General features: G+C 38.4%; 1 protein-coding gene across 1 annotated transcript; it reads right to left on the bottom strand.

The window, feature by feature from the left end:
• Positions 1-7,925: 7,925 nt before the first annotated feature.
• Positions 7,926-8,650, bottom strand: LOC132422162 (ubiquitin carboxyl-terminal hydrolase isozyme L3-like). Its single transcript, XM_060006993.1, is given in 1 exon segment — positions 7,926-8,650. A coding segment is annotated over 1 exon segment (693 nt). The 5' UTR covers positions 8,627-8,650; the 3' UTR covers positions 7,926-7,933.
• Positions 8,651-20,050: the final 11,400 nt, after the last annotated feature.

Raw genomic sequence — 20,050 nt, forward strand, 5'->3', positions numbered from 1 at the left:
TGGAGCTGATCAATGAATTTGGTAAAGTAGCAGGATACAAAATTAATACACAGAAATCTCTTGCATTCCTATACACTAGTGATGAAAAATCTGAAAGTGAAATTAAGGAAACACTCCCATTTACCATTGCAACAAAAAGAATAAAATACTAGGAATAAACCTGCCTAAGGAGACAAAAGACCTGTATGCAGAAAACTATAAGACACTAATGAAAGAAATCAAAGATGATACAAACGGAGAGATAAACCATGTTCTTGGATTGGAAGAATCAACATTGTGAAAATGACTCTACTACCCAAAGCAATCTACAGATTCAATGCAATCCGTATCGAACTGCCAATGGCATTTTTCACAGAACTAGAACAAAAAATTGCACAATTTGCATGGAAACACAAAAGACCCTGAATAGCCAAAGCAATCTTGAGAAAGAAAAACAGAGCTGTGGGAATCAGGGTCCCTGACTTCAGACTATACTACAAAGCTACAGTAATTAAGACAGTATGGTACTGGCACAAAAACAGAAATATAGATCAATGGAACAGGATAGAAAGTCCAGAGATAAACCCATGCACACATGGTCACTTAATCTTTGATAAAGGAGGCAAGAATATACACTGGAGAAAAGACAGCCTCTTCAGTCATTGGTGCTGGGAAAACTGGACAGCTACATGTAAAAGAATGAAATTAGAACATTCCCTAACACCATACACAGGAAGAAACTCAAACTGGATTAAAGACCTAAAAGTAAGGCCAGACACTATAAAACTCTTAAGGAAAACAGACGCAGAACACTCTATGACATAAATCACAGCAAGATCCTTTTTGACCCACCTCCTAGAGAAATGGATATAAAAAGAAAAATAAACAAATGGGACCGAATGAAACTTAAAAGCTTTTGCACAGCAAAGGAAACCATAAACAAGACCAAAAGACAATCCTCAGAATGGGAGAAAATATTTGCAAATGAAGCAACTGATAAAGGATTAATCTCCAAAATATACAAGCAGCTCATGCTGGTCAATATCAAAAAAGCACAAACAACCCAATCCAAAATGGGCAGAAGCCCTAAGTAGACATTTTTCCAAAGAAGATTACACAGATTGCCAACAAATTCACGAAAGGATGCTCAACATCATTAATCATTAGAAAAATGCAAATCAAAACTACAGTGGGGCTTCCCTGGTGGCGCAGTGGTTGACAGTCCGCCTGCCGATGCAGGGGACATGGGTTCGTGCCCCGGTCCGGGAAGATCCCACATTCTGCGGAGCGGCTGGGCCCGTGAGCCATGGCCGCTGAGCCTGCGCTTCCGGAGCCCGTGCTCCGCAACGGGAGAGGCCACAACAGTGAGAGGCCCGCGTACCACAAAAAAAAAAAACAAAAAAAAAACTACAATGAAGTATCACCTCACACTGGTCAGAATGGCCATCATCAAAAAATCTACAAACAATAAATGCTGGAGAGGGTGTGGAGAAAAGGAAATCCTCTTGCACTGTTGGTGGGAATGTAAATTGACGCAGCCACTATGGAGAACAGTATGGAGGTTCCTTAAAAAATGAAAAATAGAACTAACATATGACCCAGCAATCCCAGTACTGGGCATATACCCTGAGAAAACCATAATTCAAAAAGAGTCATGTACCAAAATGTTCATTGCAGCTCTATTTACAATAGCCAGGACATGGAAGCAACCTAAGTGTCCATCGACAGATGAATGGATAAAGATGTGGCACATATATACAATGCAATATTACTCAGCCATAAAAGGAAATGAAATTGAGTTATTTGTAGTGAGGTGGATGGACATAGAGACCATCATACAGAGTGAAGTAAGTCAGAAAGAGGAAAACAAATACCATATGCTAACACATGTATATGGAATCTGAGGGAAAAAAATGGTTCTGAAGAGCCTAGGGGAAGGACAGGAATAAAGACCCAGATATAGAGAATGGACTTGAGGACACAGGGAGGGGGAAGGGTAAGCTGGGACAAAGTGAGAGAGTGGCATGGACATATATACACTACCAAATGTAAAATAGATAGCTAGTGGGAAGCAGCCGCATAACACAGGGAGATCAGCTTGGTGCTTTGTGACCACTTAGAGGGGTGGGATAGGGAGGGTGGTAGGGAGATACAAGAGGGAGGAGATATGGGGATATATGTATATGTATAGCTGATTCACTTTGTTATACAGCAGAAACTAACACAGCATTGTAAAGCAATTATACTCCAATAAAGATGTTAAAAAAAAAAAGGAAAATTCAGGAAGGACAGGTTTTAGGAAGTAATAGCACAGTAAGTTTCCAACAGGTGGAATAGAGTGGTCAGAATACCATCATGGTGACAGATCGAATTGTCATATTTAAGCCATAGATAGAACTTCCTACTCTGCTAATGGTCTAGAAAAAAGAATAATTTGCCCCCCCCCCCACCTTTCTAGAAGGGAAGGACCAGGCTAGAAATTCACACACCAGGAGAAAGAGGGGATTTCCAAAAAGGAAATTGGTGGGGGGGTCACTAGGAAGAGCATGAAAGGCAAGGCCATCCATTTACTGAATTAAATTAGATGATTAGCTCCTGAAGTACAGGGAATAGACTTTACACTATTTCATCTGTAAAAAGGACCCACTAGTGACTTGGACAAGTATATGGCCAGACATGTGCTGCTAGGAAGGAAAGGGGGCATGGAGAGAGAGAATATTTATTGAAATTGTGTGACAGGGCTACACATATTCATGAATGCAGTCATTACTCTGTTGCTCACATGAGTCAAAACCATGTAAGCGGCACCCATCCAGAAGGCTACCTTGTGAGACTTGCATTGTGTGTGTGCTGAGGTTGTGCACAACCTGGATATGTCAATGGAGATTGTATATAATACCGATCTTAGTGCAGTACCTGTTAAAGGTATTCCATAAATTATGATTATGTTTAGTAATGATTTATTATCAGAGTTAAGATTCTCTACTCTATTTGTGCAGGGGGGATCTACTTTTGCCTTTTTTCAATTTGCTCTTGACTGATCATCTAGCTTGTCAAAAAACTCCACAGACGAAAGATGAAGCCCTGTATTTAAATCTCCTCCCATCGGTAAAATAAGAGTCTATGGGGGTTCCTGGGTGACCTAACAGATATAAAACAGGCTGAATTAATTGTTAGTAACCACTTTTTAAAAATTATATATACAATGAATAATTCTTTCCAGCTGCTAAGTTTGAAAAGAAAATAGTAAAATGAGTTAACAAAAACAAAAAACTCAGCCTTTCCCAAGTCCAGAAAATTTGATGGGAAATAAATGCATTCACCAGACTCATTTTGTGTAAGGAATATTTTCAGTGTTCTGGCTTTACTTAGTTATTTCCTCATTTCAGAGTTAAGCCACACAAATAAAGGAAGATGACAGTGCCAGGAAACACACATCCATCCCCCTTTCCTATGAGTATGCAAGCTGCCAGAGTGCTGACAAAAGTTGAAAGGTCAGCAGTCATCTGTGGCAGATGTGCTTCATTATGATAAACACTTGGTTGCTGAAAATGGTTCTGTTCACAGATAGTTTATAATTTAAGTGAGAAATACAAATGTGAGGAAGCTTCACTGATGGGAATCTTATTTCATGTTTGAGCGCAATTAACCAGCTGATAAACAGGCTTTTGTTTTCCATATGAATGGACAATGTCCATTCATTTGGGACACTATCTTGTCAAATGGGCAACAATAACAATAAAGTTTATGTATCTTGGCTCTCTTCTGCTCTAAAACCTGTAGTAACCTCCTGCGATAGCATCAAGAACCTCAACTGAGCGTGCAAAATAATTATCTTCCAGAATCCACCTGATGGTGATGCTATGGAAGATTATCTTGTTTTGAACTGGAAATAGGACTAAAAATCTCTTTTAATTTCAATAACTCAATTTTAGTATAATCAGAACATGCTTGTAAGCCCTAGTATTCGATATTCCACAAGTTTATGTGGCTTAATCTTGAGGATGATATACGTTATCAGATTTCAAAAGACAATCTAAATTTTAAAAGCATATGACAATTTCTTATTATCTGGACTATCTTGCAGCCATTTTCTAAGCCCTTACTGATAAAATGCTGAGGACTTTTCATTGCCACTTAATGTTTTACCACAAACTATAAATTTTGCACTTGACTTTTTTTCTCCTCACCCACACATTTTCCAGTGTGCCATGTTCATCTCTCTCTCTCTCTCTTTTTTCCTAAATAATAAGATCATCTGTTCCTGTTTTGGCTTCATAAATGAAGATGACACATGACTGTATTGGGGTTTTTTTTGCTCACAGTGATGATTGAAAAGAAAAGCCACCTGTATCTTCTTGCTTAGTTTCCCTTGAGAAGAATGAGCAAAGTGAGCTGTGTAGCCTAGTAACCATGGAACATGGTTCCTGTATAATGTTCACAACTTTGGCAAGGTAATTATTATTGCTATGCAACTTCTGGTAAAATCTGTGAAAGAAAGGAAATTATATTATTAGCTTTCACATGTTGACCCAGATATGACTGGATCAGTTTAAGAAGGCAAATCAGTGTTGATTTTCATTTATCCCCTCAATAAATATTTATTGAGTACTACTATGTCCTATTTACTTGAGGATAGAATTACGAATAATGTATGGCTTCAGTTCCCAAGAACTTAATAACCTAGCGTGTTTGGTTGTACTGCTAGTAGCAGTGGTAGATACTGGTGATGACTGGTGATGATTTTGGTTTGTATTGGGAAAGAACTGTTGGGAAGCAGATATATCACCTGGACTTGTACATCTATCCCCTGGGAAATCCACACTAATTTAACTTTTTTACCTGCTACCTTTATTACCACAGAATTGTTTAAATGTGATATTTCTTTTCTTTTTAATGAAAGCCTATTTATTTATTTATTTATTTATTTATTTATTTATTTATTTATTTATTTATGGCTGTGTTGGGTCTTCGTTTCCGTGCAAGGGCTTTTCTCTAGTTGCGGCGAGCGGGGGCCACTCTTCATCGCGGTGCGCGGGCCTCTCACTATCGCGGCCTCTCGTTGCAGAGCACAGGCTCCAGACGCGCAGACTCAGTAGTTGTGGCTCACGGGCTTAGTTGCTCTGCGGCATGTGGGATCTTCCTGGACCAGGGCTCGAACCCGTGCCCCCTGCATTGGCAGGCAGATTCTCAACCACTGCGCCACCAGGGAAGCCCTAAATGTGATATTTCTTAATTACTGATGCCTATCACTCTTAAATCTCATTTATATTTTAATGAGCATCAAGGTTCTCAAAAAGTTTCGAAGGGTAGACATCCAACGGTGGGATCAAACTTTAATCAAACATAAGAAACTTTTCTCAGCTTCCTTCTCTGTCTGGGAAAGTGCTTCATGCTCTGTAAGAAATATGCTCATTGGCATAAAGGATATAATTTTCCTGTGGAGATGAGACATGTATATATATGTATCTAAGTAATATACAGTATACATATGTATGCACAATGCTCCTGCAGATTCGTATACTTGTACACATACGTATAATGTGGTATAGACCATGTATAAAAAAATGGTACTTCATTCATTCTAGGTAACAGGTCACTGTAGGTTGAGGGTTAGTCATAGAGAAAGGTCATTATTAACTTTGACATAAAATGATGTACTAAACTTATTTTAGTGAAAAGAAAGAAGACATGTATTTTCTCATAATGAAAATGAAAAAAGGGAAGAGAAACAGTATTGAGGACTCAATGTGGTGAGTAATTTCAGTAAATGGAATATCCACCCGGCCCTTTCACTCTGGCCGAAGAATTGGTGTACAGCACTGTTTTCTTTAGGTTGAAATCTTAATGATGAAGAACAACTTACTATGAATTTTTTTCCAGTAACAGTTACCTTTACAGTATTAATGACTCTTGACTTCTCTTGTTTAACAGTTTTATTGTTTACCTGTTAACTGTATTTGGTAACTAGCTATTATGAACCGAGAAGTATTTGTTGACTTTTATGTGACCAGCCCTGGGCCAGGTTTTAGAGAGCAGAGCAAAAATGCAAGACAAGATCCTTTCCTGCAAGGGTATTCTGATATTATTGGGTGGCCTACTCTCTGGCAATACACTTGAACATGAAATTACTGGTAATATGGAAAGGGACATGTGTTGCTGCTATAGGAAGACAGGGTTTGTATCTAAGGGCTTTTCAGAAACTTGAGGAAAACACAATACCAGCAAGCAGGAACCTTGCTTCTGGCCTGTATCTTAGGGAGCTCTGCACTGTATCTTAGGGAGCTCTGCACTTTGGAACGCCTTCCACTAAATTTTTAAAGATTCCTTCTGGGGGCTAGGACCTACAGGGTCCAAGAGGGCCATCCAGGTCAGGCACCTGAGTTCAGACCAAAGCATTTCTTTCACGGGGTCACATGAGATTAAGCTTCCAGAATAGTGCTGACATGTTGATTTCAGGTGAATCTCACTCACTTTGAACACAGGTGGAGATTAGGGCCCTAGGCTACTGATAGTCTGCCTCTAACCCTTGGGCCACAGGGACAGTTCTCAGCTCTCTGTGTCCAGGTCATACGGCTTCTCTGATCTTTACTTTGTGCCCATCCCCACCCCACTCCTGCCCCCAGTTGTAACCTAGGACAGTTTCCCTACTCCTTCCACAGGCTTTGCACTGCATGTCAGGCAGATCTCTGGCAAAGGCTGTGCCTGTCTCCTTGGAGGGCTTTCCAGGATGTTGCTCCTTGATGCCCATCAGCCCTTCTTTTCTTTTTTTTTTTTTTTTGTGCGCCTCTCACTGTTGTGGGCTCTCCCGTTGCAGAGCACAGGCTCCGGACGCGCAGGCTCAGTGGCCATGGCTCACGGGCCCAGCCGCTCCGCAGCACGTGGGATCTTCCCGGACCGGGACACGAACCCGCGTCCCCTGCGTCGGCAGGCGGACCCTCAACCACTGTGCTACCAGGGAAGCCCGCATCAGCCCTTCTGATCAAGTTTTCTCTTGCCTGTGATTGATGTGGAGGCATACTCTCCTGGGTAGTCTTAAGCCTTGCTGAAAATGGATGGACATTCCTTGTGTGAATAGGACTGTTCTTGCTCAGCTCATGGGACCCTCAGCAATCTTCCTCACTGGTGGCCATATGTGGTCAACATTGAAAGGTATTAAATTCTAGGAATGCAGTGACTTTAGCTAAAGATTTCAAGGGAAGACATATTAAGAAGATATGTTATTCTATGTTTATAAAATTCTGTTTGATAAAATTGAAATAACAGAAAATAATAACTCACACTTTCCTGCCTACTTTGGGTAAGATTTACATTTATTTGTAGTTCTCATCAGTGAAGCAGTTATTACCTTTGATGGCACAATGAAGCCATTGGGTGGAGCAGTGTCATGAGTAATGATGTAACTAAATAAACGGTATTAGGGAACTGGAGTAGCAAGAAAATCTATATTATTTCAATACAAATGCATTCTGAAGAGCTATGGCTTTATGAATCGTAATGACACTGCTATCTTTTTCATGTATTGTGAGGTATGACATTAGTTAGGAAATGACACATTAGACAATAAATAACATCAAGAGATTGTTCTTGAACCTGAACAGGAAGAGATAGAGCCTGGATACTAAGAAGAATCATCATATGCACTGATTATACAATAGACAAATATGTAACTACTTCTTCTCTACCCATTGTTCTAAGTCTTCATTTCTGCCTCATATGGGCTCATGGATTTTGTAATATATTTCAAATGTAATTATTTATAGAGATATAATTCAGACATTCTAAATTGATCACCCACTGGGTGCTACATGCTACATAATTTATTTATTTTTTAGTTCACATAAAGTTCAGTCAAGTTAATGAAAAATATCAAAATTTTTGAATTAGTGTATGACAGAAGAAATTTAACTTGGTTGCAAATAATACAGTATTTGGTGTTTCCATTCTGGACAAGCTATGCTGCAGAAATAGCAATGGCATTGAATCTCCGTTCATCAGGGTCACATTCCATAAACTTCTTGAAAACTTCTGTGGCATCCTCTAATAAAGTTTCATCACTAGTTTCCCCATGGTTAATTGGAAATGGTTGCCATCCATCTAATTCATAGAGATGCCCATCTACATGAACTAATGCAATAAAATGAAGATCTACTTTTTCATCTATATTTTGTGCCTCAGTCTGACCTTCATGGTCACTGGTCTCATGAGTAACTCGAATGGAGTCATAGTTCCCCAGGTATATGGCTCGTTCTTCAGGGCTCAGTGATGCAGACTCCTCCAGGAATTTTTTCAAGGTCGATCCAGATTCAAAGTGCATCTTGTCTTTATTGTTGGCAATAGCATGGATCAGTCCAGTTGTTCCACAGGCCCTGCTGATCGTTCACCTCATGAAATATACTGATCATGTAATATGTTGTCCCTGAGATTTTATTTTTTCCTCTTCTTCTGTTCTGAATACTTCATACTTTTCTGTAATAGGGAAGAGAAGCAACACTGCACACACAGGTCTTGGTACCATGCTAAGGAGTTCAGCATCCATTCCATATACATCAACAAACTGCCAGTTAGGATGTAGACCTAATTGTTTGAGAAACTGGTTGGTGACCTCGGGATTGGCCTCCAGCGGCAGCCAGCGTTGACCCTCCATGGCCGCTCTGCCTGGCCCCTCTCCAGCTCTCTAGACATATTTTAAATGTTCAAATGAATGGAGAACATGCATTGATCTTGTTCCTGTGCCAGCATCCGCTATAGAAAGTGCAACATTTTTTGTGTAATTGTCCCATTATTACCTTAACTAATACTTAATTTTACTGCAAGTGTTAGATTTTAAATTTTATGTGTCCTAAATACTTTAAGAGAGTCTTTTCCCCCAGATTATTTAGACACAGTTAAAATCCCACCACAAGGAGAAATCATAGTCTACAGTATTATTATCTAATGGATTCAAAACCTATATGTTTTCTGATCCTGGCTTAATTGTCAATGAATGAACACTATGATAATGCCAGTAAACTGAAAACTTAGTAGTAATAACTCTAAATTTAAGATCAATTTCTTATTATAATTAATTTTTCAATTTGCTTATGAAATTTTTAAAAGTTTCCTTGGTTTCTTTCACTTCCCTTTTAAAAAAACTTTTCTTTTCTGAAAGAAAACATAAGAAATTGTGATGATTTCACTTGGGTAAATTTCATGTCTTAATGGTAAATTAAATTATTTAAAATAAAACCATGGATAGAGTAAGTGGTTTAGTCTAGTGTTTCTTCCATAATAATGAAAAGAATCTTTTTTAGGTACCCAGCTGCCCCACTGACTATTTATAATTTTTAAGGAACCACTTTATACATTTTAATTTTGGTGTCATAGGCCACATAAAGATGGATAGACCCTTGTAAAGTGACCAATAAGAATTCTCTGATCATACTTGATGCTTGTAGTCATCAAAGAGTGTTTGCTTTCAAAGGAATTATTATACTTCCAGCTTGCTTGCCTTGGGGAATGTCAATTAAATCCAAATTATTCAATGACAGAGATTTTGCCATTTTTAGAGACAGGGTAAGTGAACTAGAAATGACAAAAATCAAATGAGAAATGAAAAAATACATTTTGATGTTTACCTGTAAATTGCTTATCTTTCAATTAAGCATTGGTTTACCCTTGCCAAATGTCCCCATTTGCAGATGCCTGTTAAAAAATAAGCTGTTTTCATTTCCTGCTAGTACACAATTTAGCTTCTTTTAATGCATGCTTGTGCTCAGGGTTTTCTGAAGAGCCTTGTGTTATCTCTGTATCTAGTCCTTATAAAGAATCACTTTCAGCATGTGTGGCCTGGTTCCTAACAGTCTATCGATTCATTGAATTTCCTGAATTTCAGAAAGACCCCCATTGATTCTTTATGCTGCCTGGCAGAGCAATTCTTAATTTTTGTCTGATTCTTTCCAACATCAGTCTTAAGAAGAAAAGGTTTTTCTTACAACGCCTTGAAGGGTTTACTGAATCATGCATCACCAAGAACATTTTAAAGCATTATTTTGTCTGTTATTTAAAGTGGAAAATGCCGTCCCTTAAGACACTGGCACTCTGCCATTTGCCTCCAGAATATTTCATGGTTCACTGTCAGGACTGCTGCTTTTTCTCCAAGAACATATGGGCCATTTTGGAGAAGTTTTCTGTAACATTCAGATGCTGAACATATTATCTGTGTACACTTGGTCTCCAGCAAATAATGTTTCTGGAATTTTAATACCTAATGGATTCTTTGGAACTTACTGAAAAGTCTATTAAACATGGTAACACCAAAGGAGGGTTGTGAGTTGGAGGTAGAAGGGACTAAATATAACTGATGCAGAGTGTAGCATCATTAGAATGTATTCCTGTGATTTTATTATTTTTCACTGGAGTAGTTCTCTTCTTCTTCTCCTCCCTCTTTTTTCTCTCCACCTCCTCCTTTTCCTTCTTCTTAGTGATTTCAAATAGTCACTGCAAATTATTTTAAATGGGGGAGAATCTTCCTATACTCTGTGGTGTTGATACATAAGTCATTGGAATGTGGTAGGGGTTAGCCACACTTGTGGATGATTGTGTCATTAAAACTGCATCCAATCAATCTGGGAATACCTCACCTGCATTGTTCTGGAAATACCTTTCTCACTAAAACACCTGTTTGGTTTGATGGTGTATATTTTTAGTCAAAGGAGTCAAGCAGAACACATTTAAAACAAACAATTAAAATTAAAGTGTGACTACATTCTGGATAGAAGAGCTAATTGCAACTCCAATAAAGAATAGCTTCCCCCCTTGTACAATATAATGTACTGATGACCAGAACTGGGCAGATTCTAGTGGAAAGACACTCATTCCTTATATTACTGTTCTACCAGATTGTCTCTTTGCTGGTCATTTGGTGAGCAACTCCTTGATTTGCTAAGTTATGGAGCTAGGTGGCTCTTAAATGAGCGATAATCTGCAAATGGTTCTATGATGATTAAGGAAGAATGGAAGAGTACAAGGAAATAAAACAAGAAAATAATAATCATGTTTTAGATCTTGAAATCACTAGTGACTCCATAGGCGGGGACCTCTGCGTAGAAAGTTTTTTGCCCAAGCAAACCTGGGGTCTTTCCAGATCCTGAGGAGTTGAGTTGGAGAGGACAGAGGTGATGATGGTCAGAAAAAGATAAAAACAGAAAATAAAAATACATGACAGAATCTCTGTGTCATCACAGAAGGGATGAAATCAGGGATAGATTTTAGAGACTGTACCCTTTGGGGAAATCCAAAGTAAGTATGGCCATGTGTCTTAGCACTTCAGTTATTTCATCTCCCTTACGTTTCAGATATGGATGTGATCTGGTTGTCATCTCACTCTTACTCTATGTGTCATTTTGCCATTTGGCCATGACAACAACCAGTGTGAGAATAAGAAGTCATGGCCTTCTCTGGACTCACTGTGTGGTTAGTGGCATCCACTTGCTCCCTGAAGATTTCTTTAAAGGACAGGGAAAAGTGAAGCTTGGGAAGGATCCTGATAGGCAACAGGAGAGGAGGAGGAAAACTAAGATAGATTCCTTCACTCCCATGGCCATGTAGCAGACAGGAGAGACAGTGGAAATGATTTGTTCACCCTCACCTTCTAGAGGCAAAGTCAAGAGAAAAAAAATCCACACTTGTTGGGAAAGGTTCAAAGGTTCAATTAAACAAACATAGTTGTTTAATTGTCTGCCTGACGGTAGGTTAGTATATTTCACTTACCCATAAACCACAATGTGATTATTTGCATATGACTCACATTATATTAAAATAGTATTTGTTTTTCAGATTAGGGTGTTCTCATTAAAATTAGGTGAACAAAAGTATAAATGTATCTTTATGAAATCCCCAAATAGATACATCCTAAAAAGGAAATTTGGAGAGTGATATACTACTGTATCTTTTAGTACATCTACAGTTATCCACCCCCCAAGCATCACCCTCCCAGTCCTGATTTCTCTGAGCCACTTGATGCTTTCATTTTTACTTACCCTGAAACATACAACTTGGAGTTAGAACTTAGTACAACACATGATAGCGTTTCACTAGAATGTTTACCACATGGAGACAATCATTTAAATATTTCTATTCTGGAGACACACCTTTGATTTCTGTGTTTGAATATGTGTTATGAGAAACATGTTCCGTGTTTATTCAAAGATTCCCAAATCCTGGCGTGTATTATTTAGTAGAACTGGACCAATTTTAAATCCTACTACCCCAGGAAGCCCAAGGTATTCAGAAGATCTACACACCTATAATGTCCACACATATTGGCGCCCACACACGCAGAGGCAGAAGATTCTCAAATTGTGTATTTTAAGAGAGACAGTATAGAGGAGTGGGGAGGGCTGCATACGATGCTGTATTCAAGTCAGTAAAAGCGTATCGTTACCTTAGAGTTTCTCAAAGGGAGTTTAGATTCCAAAAATCCTATGAACACTTTGGTAGAGTGAAGTCTCACCTGTGACATGATTCTTTGGTCTTTCCTACGTTTTTGCCCTTCATGTTCAAAAGTGGTGCTTCGGATGGTGTCAGTGTATTTGTCAGATCTCCATCCATCAATAGGCCTCCTTCTTGGCTTGTTTACACGAGCCCTGACTTGCAGGGAACATGGGCAGCCGAAGAACACAGGGAAAAGGGCCATGATAACAGCAGGGAGAGAATGCCACTGTGCCTTCTCTCATACCCAGGATGTATGCCCTCTGTCCTCACACGGAGAGTCATGAAATGAGGAAAATGATATTCATGGCATCTTTTATAAGACATTAAGTCAATAAAGTCTTTTAAAAATTCAGTGACTTGTAAATCTTTATTCTTAAGATTATATATATATGTCTTAAGATTATATATATGTATAAATGATGAATCTGGTTTTTGTCTCCAGTGGATATAGGCATTTGATCCTAGACAGTCACCAACATTTCTTTTTACATAGTTTATGATGACAGTCACTTGTTTTTCCACCTTGACTAGAAAGACATAACTCATGCTCTTCCATTTAACTGGGACTTATGGAAGAAATGGTGAACCCCACCCTGACCCCAGGGTTGAGACTCTTTCTTTCTGTGACATGCACAATCCCTGTGATGCTAGACCATAGGAGAGCATGACAGGTAGTGTATCACCAAGAAGGTCGTTGTCGTATGCATTGTGAAAATGTCATGAGCTCTAGACCATTGGCAAGAAATTAACAAAGACCAACTATATAGGTTGCTTGTTACTGTCCTTTGATACTACCACTAGAATAATTCTTCTGTCTTCAAGTTTTGTCAGTCTTGTTGCTCTAGTTAACAATTTAATAGGGCCCTATGTACTTTGGTATGAATACTGACCATGTCAAAGCCACGATTTATGCTAACACAGCAACTTCCCACAGGAACCGCTAATCTAAAGGTTATGTAGTAAATCTTAGTTGGATTGAAATGTATAGTCCAAATGCCGTAGTACACAAACACCATCTTTTTTATCCACTTATCTCCGTCATACTATTACTTGTTAGCTACTAAAGGAGAAAATTTTGATTGTGTTTAATTGGTGGCAATTAATAATATTAGTTCCATCTTCAGTATTCCATAAGGCATATGATTTCTCTACATCCACTCAGATATTTCAACATTTACTCAGATATTTCAAATGGTTAAACCAGCTTCCTCTTTGACATGCTTAGAAGAGACCCTGGGTTTGACTTTTTATGCTTTTAAATGCACTGTGAATCACTGTGCCAAACTCCTGCCCTTCAAGTGAATGATATATTTTATTTACACTCTTAGGAAAAATCTGTGCATAGCCATTATTAATCACTCACACCTTTAAGAATGATCTTACCTTTTAGCTATTCATCAAGATCGGTATCCTTCCTGTTAGAAAGAAACACATCATAACCGATGTACAATCAAACTGTAGATGGGCCCAAGTACACGGCTAATACCAGAATAGATGTCTCTTCACTTGAGGATTACACTCACATGTGTGCATGCGCACACACACACACACACACACACACTCACACCTCAGTATGCTGTATCCATTCTGGCAAGTCCCTTTAAAATGCCAAACTGCTAAAACCATGTCAGCTCTTAGATAATACATCACTATGATACTGAAGAGCAACATATCATTTCCAAAACTGCTCCTACCCTGAGCAAGGCCAATAAGACATTGGACCATTGGAAACAACAAAAATTCAAAGACCGTAGTCTACAATTTTTATCAAAAGCAGGAGAAGGGAAAATTGGCAAATAAATAAGTTCTCTCTGCTGATGTGCTACTTTCAAGAGAAGACTATTTATAATTGAATCATATCTCCATTTAAAAATCAAGAAAATAAAATTTTCCACCTTTGACAATAAATGCAATGCATGCTTTTCATTAGGGAAGAAACGCTAAATACATTCACAAAATGTGTTTAAAAGAATTTCCTTTTTTGGTGGACATTCTCATGCACCTCTAAAATGTTGGCTGGAAATTGCAGAGGTGATGCTTTCATCAGCCCCAGGGGAAAACAAAACAAAATAGAAATGAAAATATCTTTGATTTTCCCTTTTTCTTTAGCTACTACTCTGATTTTTGTATTGGGATAAGAATTAGAAAAGGCCAGGGCTTCCGTGGTGGCGCAGTGGTTGAGAATATGCCTGCCAATGCAGGGGACACGGGTTCGAGCCCTGGTCCCGGCAGATCCCACATGCCGCGGAGCAGCTAAGCCCCGTGTGCCACAACTACTGAGCCTGTGCTCTAGAGCCCATGAGCCAAAACTACTGAGCCTGTGTGCTGCAACTGCTGAAGTCGACGCGCCAAGAGCCTGTGCTCCGCAACAAGAGAAGCCACCTCAAGGAGAAGTCTGCGCACCTCAACGAAGAGCAGCCCCGCTCGACGCAGCTAGAGAAAGCCCGCGTGCAGCAACGAAGACCCAATGCAGCCAAAAATAAATTAAAAAAAAGAAAAAAGGCCAAATGTGTAGCTGGCTTCTAAAAGGTTTTAGATAACAGCAAAATGAGGTAGAAAATGCTTCAGAGTAAGATTCTTATTACACAACATCTGTCTTCAAACGTGCATAACCTTAAAAATATCACTAAAATAAATATATCATGAGAGAGACATTTAACTATACCGGTAGCACTTTAAAATTACAAGATCAAGAAAAACTTTGCAGTAAGGCTTTGAATCATAGAAGATGCTAAGAACTCTCTTTTCAACAGAATGTTTAACTCCCTGGGCATTAAGGAATTACTTAATAGAAAAGGAAATAACCCATGGGAGAAAATGTAGCCAGCAGTAAAGCTGCTTACAATTTTTGATAGGCCCTAGTATAGCACAGCAGAAAGGCAAATGATTGTGTGCTCACTCCAAAACTCTCTTTCTTAAGAGTTTCTCATTCATTAATTTTTCTTTGGCGGCATTAAAAGCTTCCGAAGAGAGAGGCTGGGATATTGAACTTGTTATGAATATCCTTCTTACTGATTTCCTCAGTTCATGGAAGGCAGATCTGTAAGACACAGGATCTAATCCCAATTTAGACTTTTCTAACTAAACCCTAAAGCAAAGAAAGGCAGCCCCTGGAAGAAGTTACTGCAGGTAACAGGGGTATATTGCTCACCATTAAGTGTCTTAAACACAGAATAGTCAATCTTTCTTAAGGTATATTTAGTGAATGCTTGTAATGTGCCTGGAATTGTGTGAAAGTCTGGTGAGAATATAAGCATGGCAAGTACAGGTCCCTTTGGTCAAGGAGTTCACAGTCTAATATATGAGACTCATGTGAAAATAATAACATTATAATGTGACATGGACCACGGAATAGCTGAGAATACAATTCCATAGAAACAAATACTCCAGAATTATACTTCATGTGGGCTTTAAACACATTGTGGAAAAGCCATCCTATGTATTTTAAAAATATTTTCCTGAGAAGCGAAATCATTTTGTGATCTTATATATTACACGCCTTTAAAGAGAGCACCCCACTTTTTCTTGTATCAAACTAGCAGTCTCATTCAATGAGGATGTTACTCTATGGCATGATGAATTTAAAGCAGCAGCGTTCATTATCTCCAGGTTTCAGGAAGGCAGAGGCAGAGACAAAGGGATACCCCTTTAGGATCTGCATTACTTTAGCCTGTTACATTTCAACTATCAAACCTGCACAAGAAGCACCCAGATTAGTCAACAAGCAGATGATTAGAGATAAAACCTCTCATCTTGGGATAAATTTAATCCAGGCAGCATGTGTTCTTTGGTCATTTTATAAATATAGCATTTTAGAACAACATTCTCAGAGATCCAGCAGTGTATATCCAGCATTGCAGCTAAAATAGTCAAATAGAAATAAAAATAACTCTCCAGAAAGTCGCTGGCATTCATGTTTCCATTGGAGAATAATTACAGAAGTCAGTTTAAAAGCTAACTTAAGAGATGTTGAACCTCTCACCCCCACAGAAATGCTAATGACTAGTTGTATTATAGTCTTAAAGCAAAGGTTCCAAAACCTTCTCTTTCCCAGGTTTATGGTGTCACAATTACTGGCCGGGACCAGGCTCTCTGGAAGGAAACAGAAATTCCCTGGGCAGGGAGGAGATCCAACCACACATCTCCGGGGGCAGCAGAATTTAGCCCTGAAGGTTTAATATTTCTAATCCTGTTATTTTCTAATCCTATTACTACAATGTTGAGGTGAATTGAATATATTTCCTTCTTTATCTTCGTGCAATCTCACATATTTCCTTTAATAACGACTTTTGGCTGACCCTGCAAGCAATTTTGCTTCTTTAATTCTTAAAAAGAATATATACACCATCTAAATGATATCTGTTTATAGTAACATGCAGTGCTGTCTCCTTGCGTTGCCTCATGACAAAGCTGGTATTACAGTGACTACACATCCAACCCGTGATTTCTTGCCTTTTATTAACCTAACTTATTATTACATCAAAAATCATGGTTTCCACTGATGACAGATTCAGCACACACACATTCACACTAATGTGTGTGTTTATGTGTGTGTGAAGTAGCTACACAATGAGTTATTGAGTTGTATATAGAAAAAATGCTAGGCAACTGCGAATTACAAGGATATAATGCCATCAAGGGGTTTAATGGTGACATCATAAATCACAAGAGCAAGGTATAAATGGACTGTGCTTTCCCACAACTCTCAGATGCCTCTGGCGCTATGATTTTAAAAGTTGTCTACTCTCCCCCAACCAGTATTCCCTTCCACGTGGATAATTTGTGTTATAATTTCCATCTTCTCCAATCCTCTTTACTTTTCCTCAACTTCAAACCTTCTCTCTACACCCAGAAAGAATCTGTCTTTCCCCCTCTGCTATTAGAGCAGCTATATTTAAATGGAACACTGGATTGTCCCAAGTTGAAATATGACAATTCTAAAAATCTTGCCATTCTGGGCTAGGTGTCACACTCAGACAATATGACAGACAGGTGACAACACGTGCAAGAATTAAGAGATTTTTCTCCTCTTGGATAACAGTATGCTTCGTGTACTATTCTCTTTTCCTCTGAGACTAGGAAATCTAATTACTCTACTACCCCTGTTAGGACTGCAAACATAGAAATGGGTTTTATAGTTTTGCTTTTTATTCGCATCTGAAATTCAGTGAATCCAAGTAATTTATTTCTTATGTCCTAAATGATTCCCTTTTCTCTCTGATGCTGTCTTATGAGAGAATATATTAACATAAAGTAATAACTGGCCCAAACTTGTGTCCAAATTTAAATATGTCCTAGCAAAGCCAGCTCCATTCTAATTGGTTTTATGTGTCACTTTAAAGCTAGAAGACCCAACCTCCTGGCAGCTTTGCTTTGGGTCTTAATTAGCCACTTAACTGCAAATTGGTTGGCACCCTAGTCCTTTCATCAGTTGTTACCCAAATAGCATCACCGACTTAGGATAAAGAAAAGATCCCACATGTAGCAGGTCTTTCCATCATTATTGCCCTTTAATACAAAGAGGGGGGTTCCCAACTCTAATTAAGGCTACGTTTTTGATAGGCAATTGGCATCTTATTTAATTCACTCTCAGTGCAGTGTCTTAAAGGGAAAACAATCACAGTAATGTGTGTATAGTGCTATATAATTTACAAAATATTTTCATCTACTTTATTACTCTTACACAGTGTTTTAGCCATGTATTAATCAATATGTTTTTATTGGTTGTAGTGATTTAAGATGTAGGTGTTATTTCAGTCCTTATCCATTTGTCTGCATATCCACTAAGCTATCTCCAGTATATAAAGGGAGTCGTTATCTTTATTTTTTGTTGCACTTCTAGAATGATACACATACTACATGGAGAGGTGCTTCTCTGCAAAGCAAACCTAAGTGGTTAGTGGGCAGAAGAGTCACCACCTTCAAAGAAGACACAGTTAGTTATGAGAGAGAAGAAAAGAATTGAGAAAGAGCAAGGAGGCTTGGTTCTGTGAATATAGAAATAAGCACATAAGGAAGAAAGGGGCCGCAGATATAGGTTAGATCCAAAAATTTGCCAGAGAGTGAGAATTCAAAAAGAGTGTGACTTAATTAGTTTAGTGTTTTAACAGAATACCCTCAGTTGATGCTTTGCATGCCGTATGATATAACATCCTTTGTTTCTGCTGGAAAAGAAAATAAATAATTATGGTGCCTTTTTAGTAAGCAACACTGTGGCTTTTTTAAACCTATCTTTTCAAGCTGGTTTTATTAATTTGTGCTACAACACTTTTTATAAATTTTAAATGCAGGTATTCTTTTCTAATCTATCATTTTAAACCACTAGAAATTATATATGGTCATTACACTCAAACTTCCTATCTTTCTGAAAGGCAGCAGTTGAGACTTTGCATATCCCAAATTTCCTCTGCCCATCACAGCTCCCGGAGCTGACGTCCAAACCCACAGGCTGACCAAGAGTGAGATTCTTTCAGGCTGTGTGTTTCTGAAAACTTGGAAATACTGAATTATGTTTATGAGATTCATTTCTCAACTGCTCCAGAGCTTATAAAATATTAGTATTTACAATATCCCGGAACAACGAACACAGCATGGAGGCAGCTGCCTCATCAGAGACTGAGCCACAATGATTTCAGACATTTGTCTATTTATCATGGATTGGATTTCCTTGGCAAAGAATTCAATAAGGATGATGAGCACACCAGTCCAACACTTTGCTCAACTTTGCAATGAAATTTGCCCCTCACCATCACTCCAAAAGCAATGCTTCTATTTGGTAACCCCATTGCCTCTAAGGTGAAGTGTGAAAAATAGCGATGAGGAACTGAGATCAAATGAAGTCAGGCCTTTGATTAAATGCAAACTGAGAGGTGTTGTGAAGGGAACACAGATATTTTCCCTTTGGCCAACATAGGCAGCATCTACAATTAAATCTCAAAAGGAGCAGATGTATGCTTACAAGAAAGATTTGAAAGAAAAATCATTAGGAATTATTATGCTTCAGCCATATCCAAAAGCAAACTTGTTCCATGAAATGTATGAGCTATTAACTCTGGCAACACTAGACCTTTTTCCCTCCCATATGTGATTATACAGTACCCTGTTTTTAAGTATATTATGCATTTGAATGTATCCAACAAGTCCTCTGCCCTAAATAAAAATTCAGTCATCTAGAAGAAGCTTGATGATAATGCAATCACTGTAAATTACTCAGCTAGCAACGGATTTTGTTTTTCTACGTCAGACAAACAAATGAAGCACTTTACTTAGTATCTTTCACCTAGTAAGTACTGAATAAAATGTCCAAATGAACGAAATAGTTGAGAAGAAAGAACTAGTCTAATAAGATAATATTTCTAGCTCATGCTACATGGTTCCTTCTGTGATAGCTGAAGAATCTTGTTTTAACCACTTCAAAAGGGAAAATATTTTATTTTTGTTTAACTACCAAAGTAATTTCACAGTGCAGCTGCTTGCCCACAAAGAACCCTGGGTAAAGGAGGGTCCACCTGAAATGGATGTGTAGCCAAAAAAAAAAAAAAAATCTTGGTGTGTTTGAGAGTTCATTAGGCCTCCCCTGTGATAGACATTACCCTGA

This window comes from Delphinus delphis, chromosome 3, assembly GCF_949987515.2.
Source record: "Delphinus delphis chromosome 3, mDelDel1.2, whole genome shotgun sequence".
NCBI lineage: Eukaryota > Metazoa > Chordata > Mammalia > Artiodactyla > Delphinidae > Delphinus > Delphinus delphis.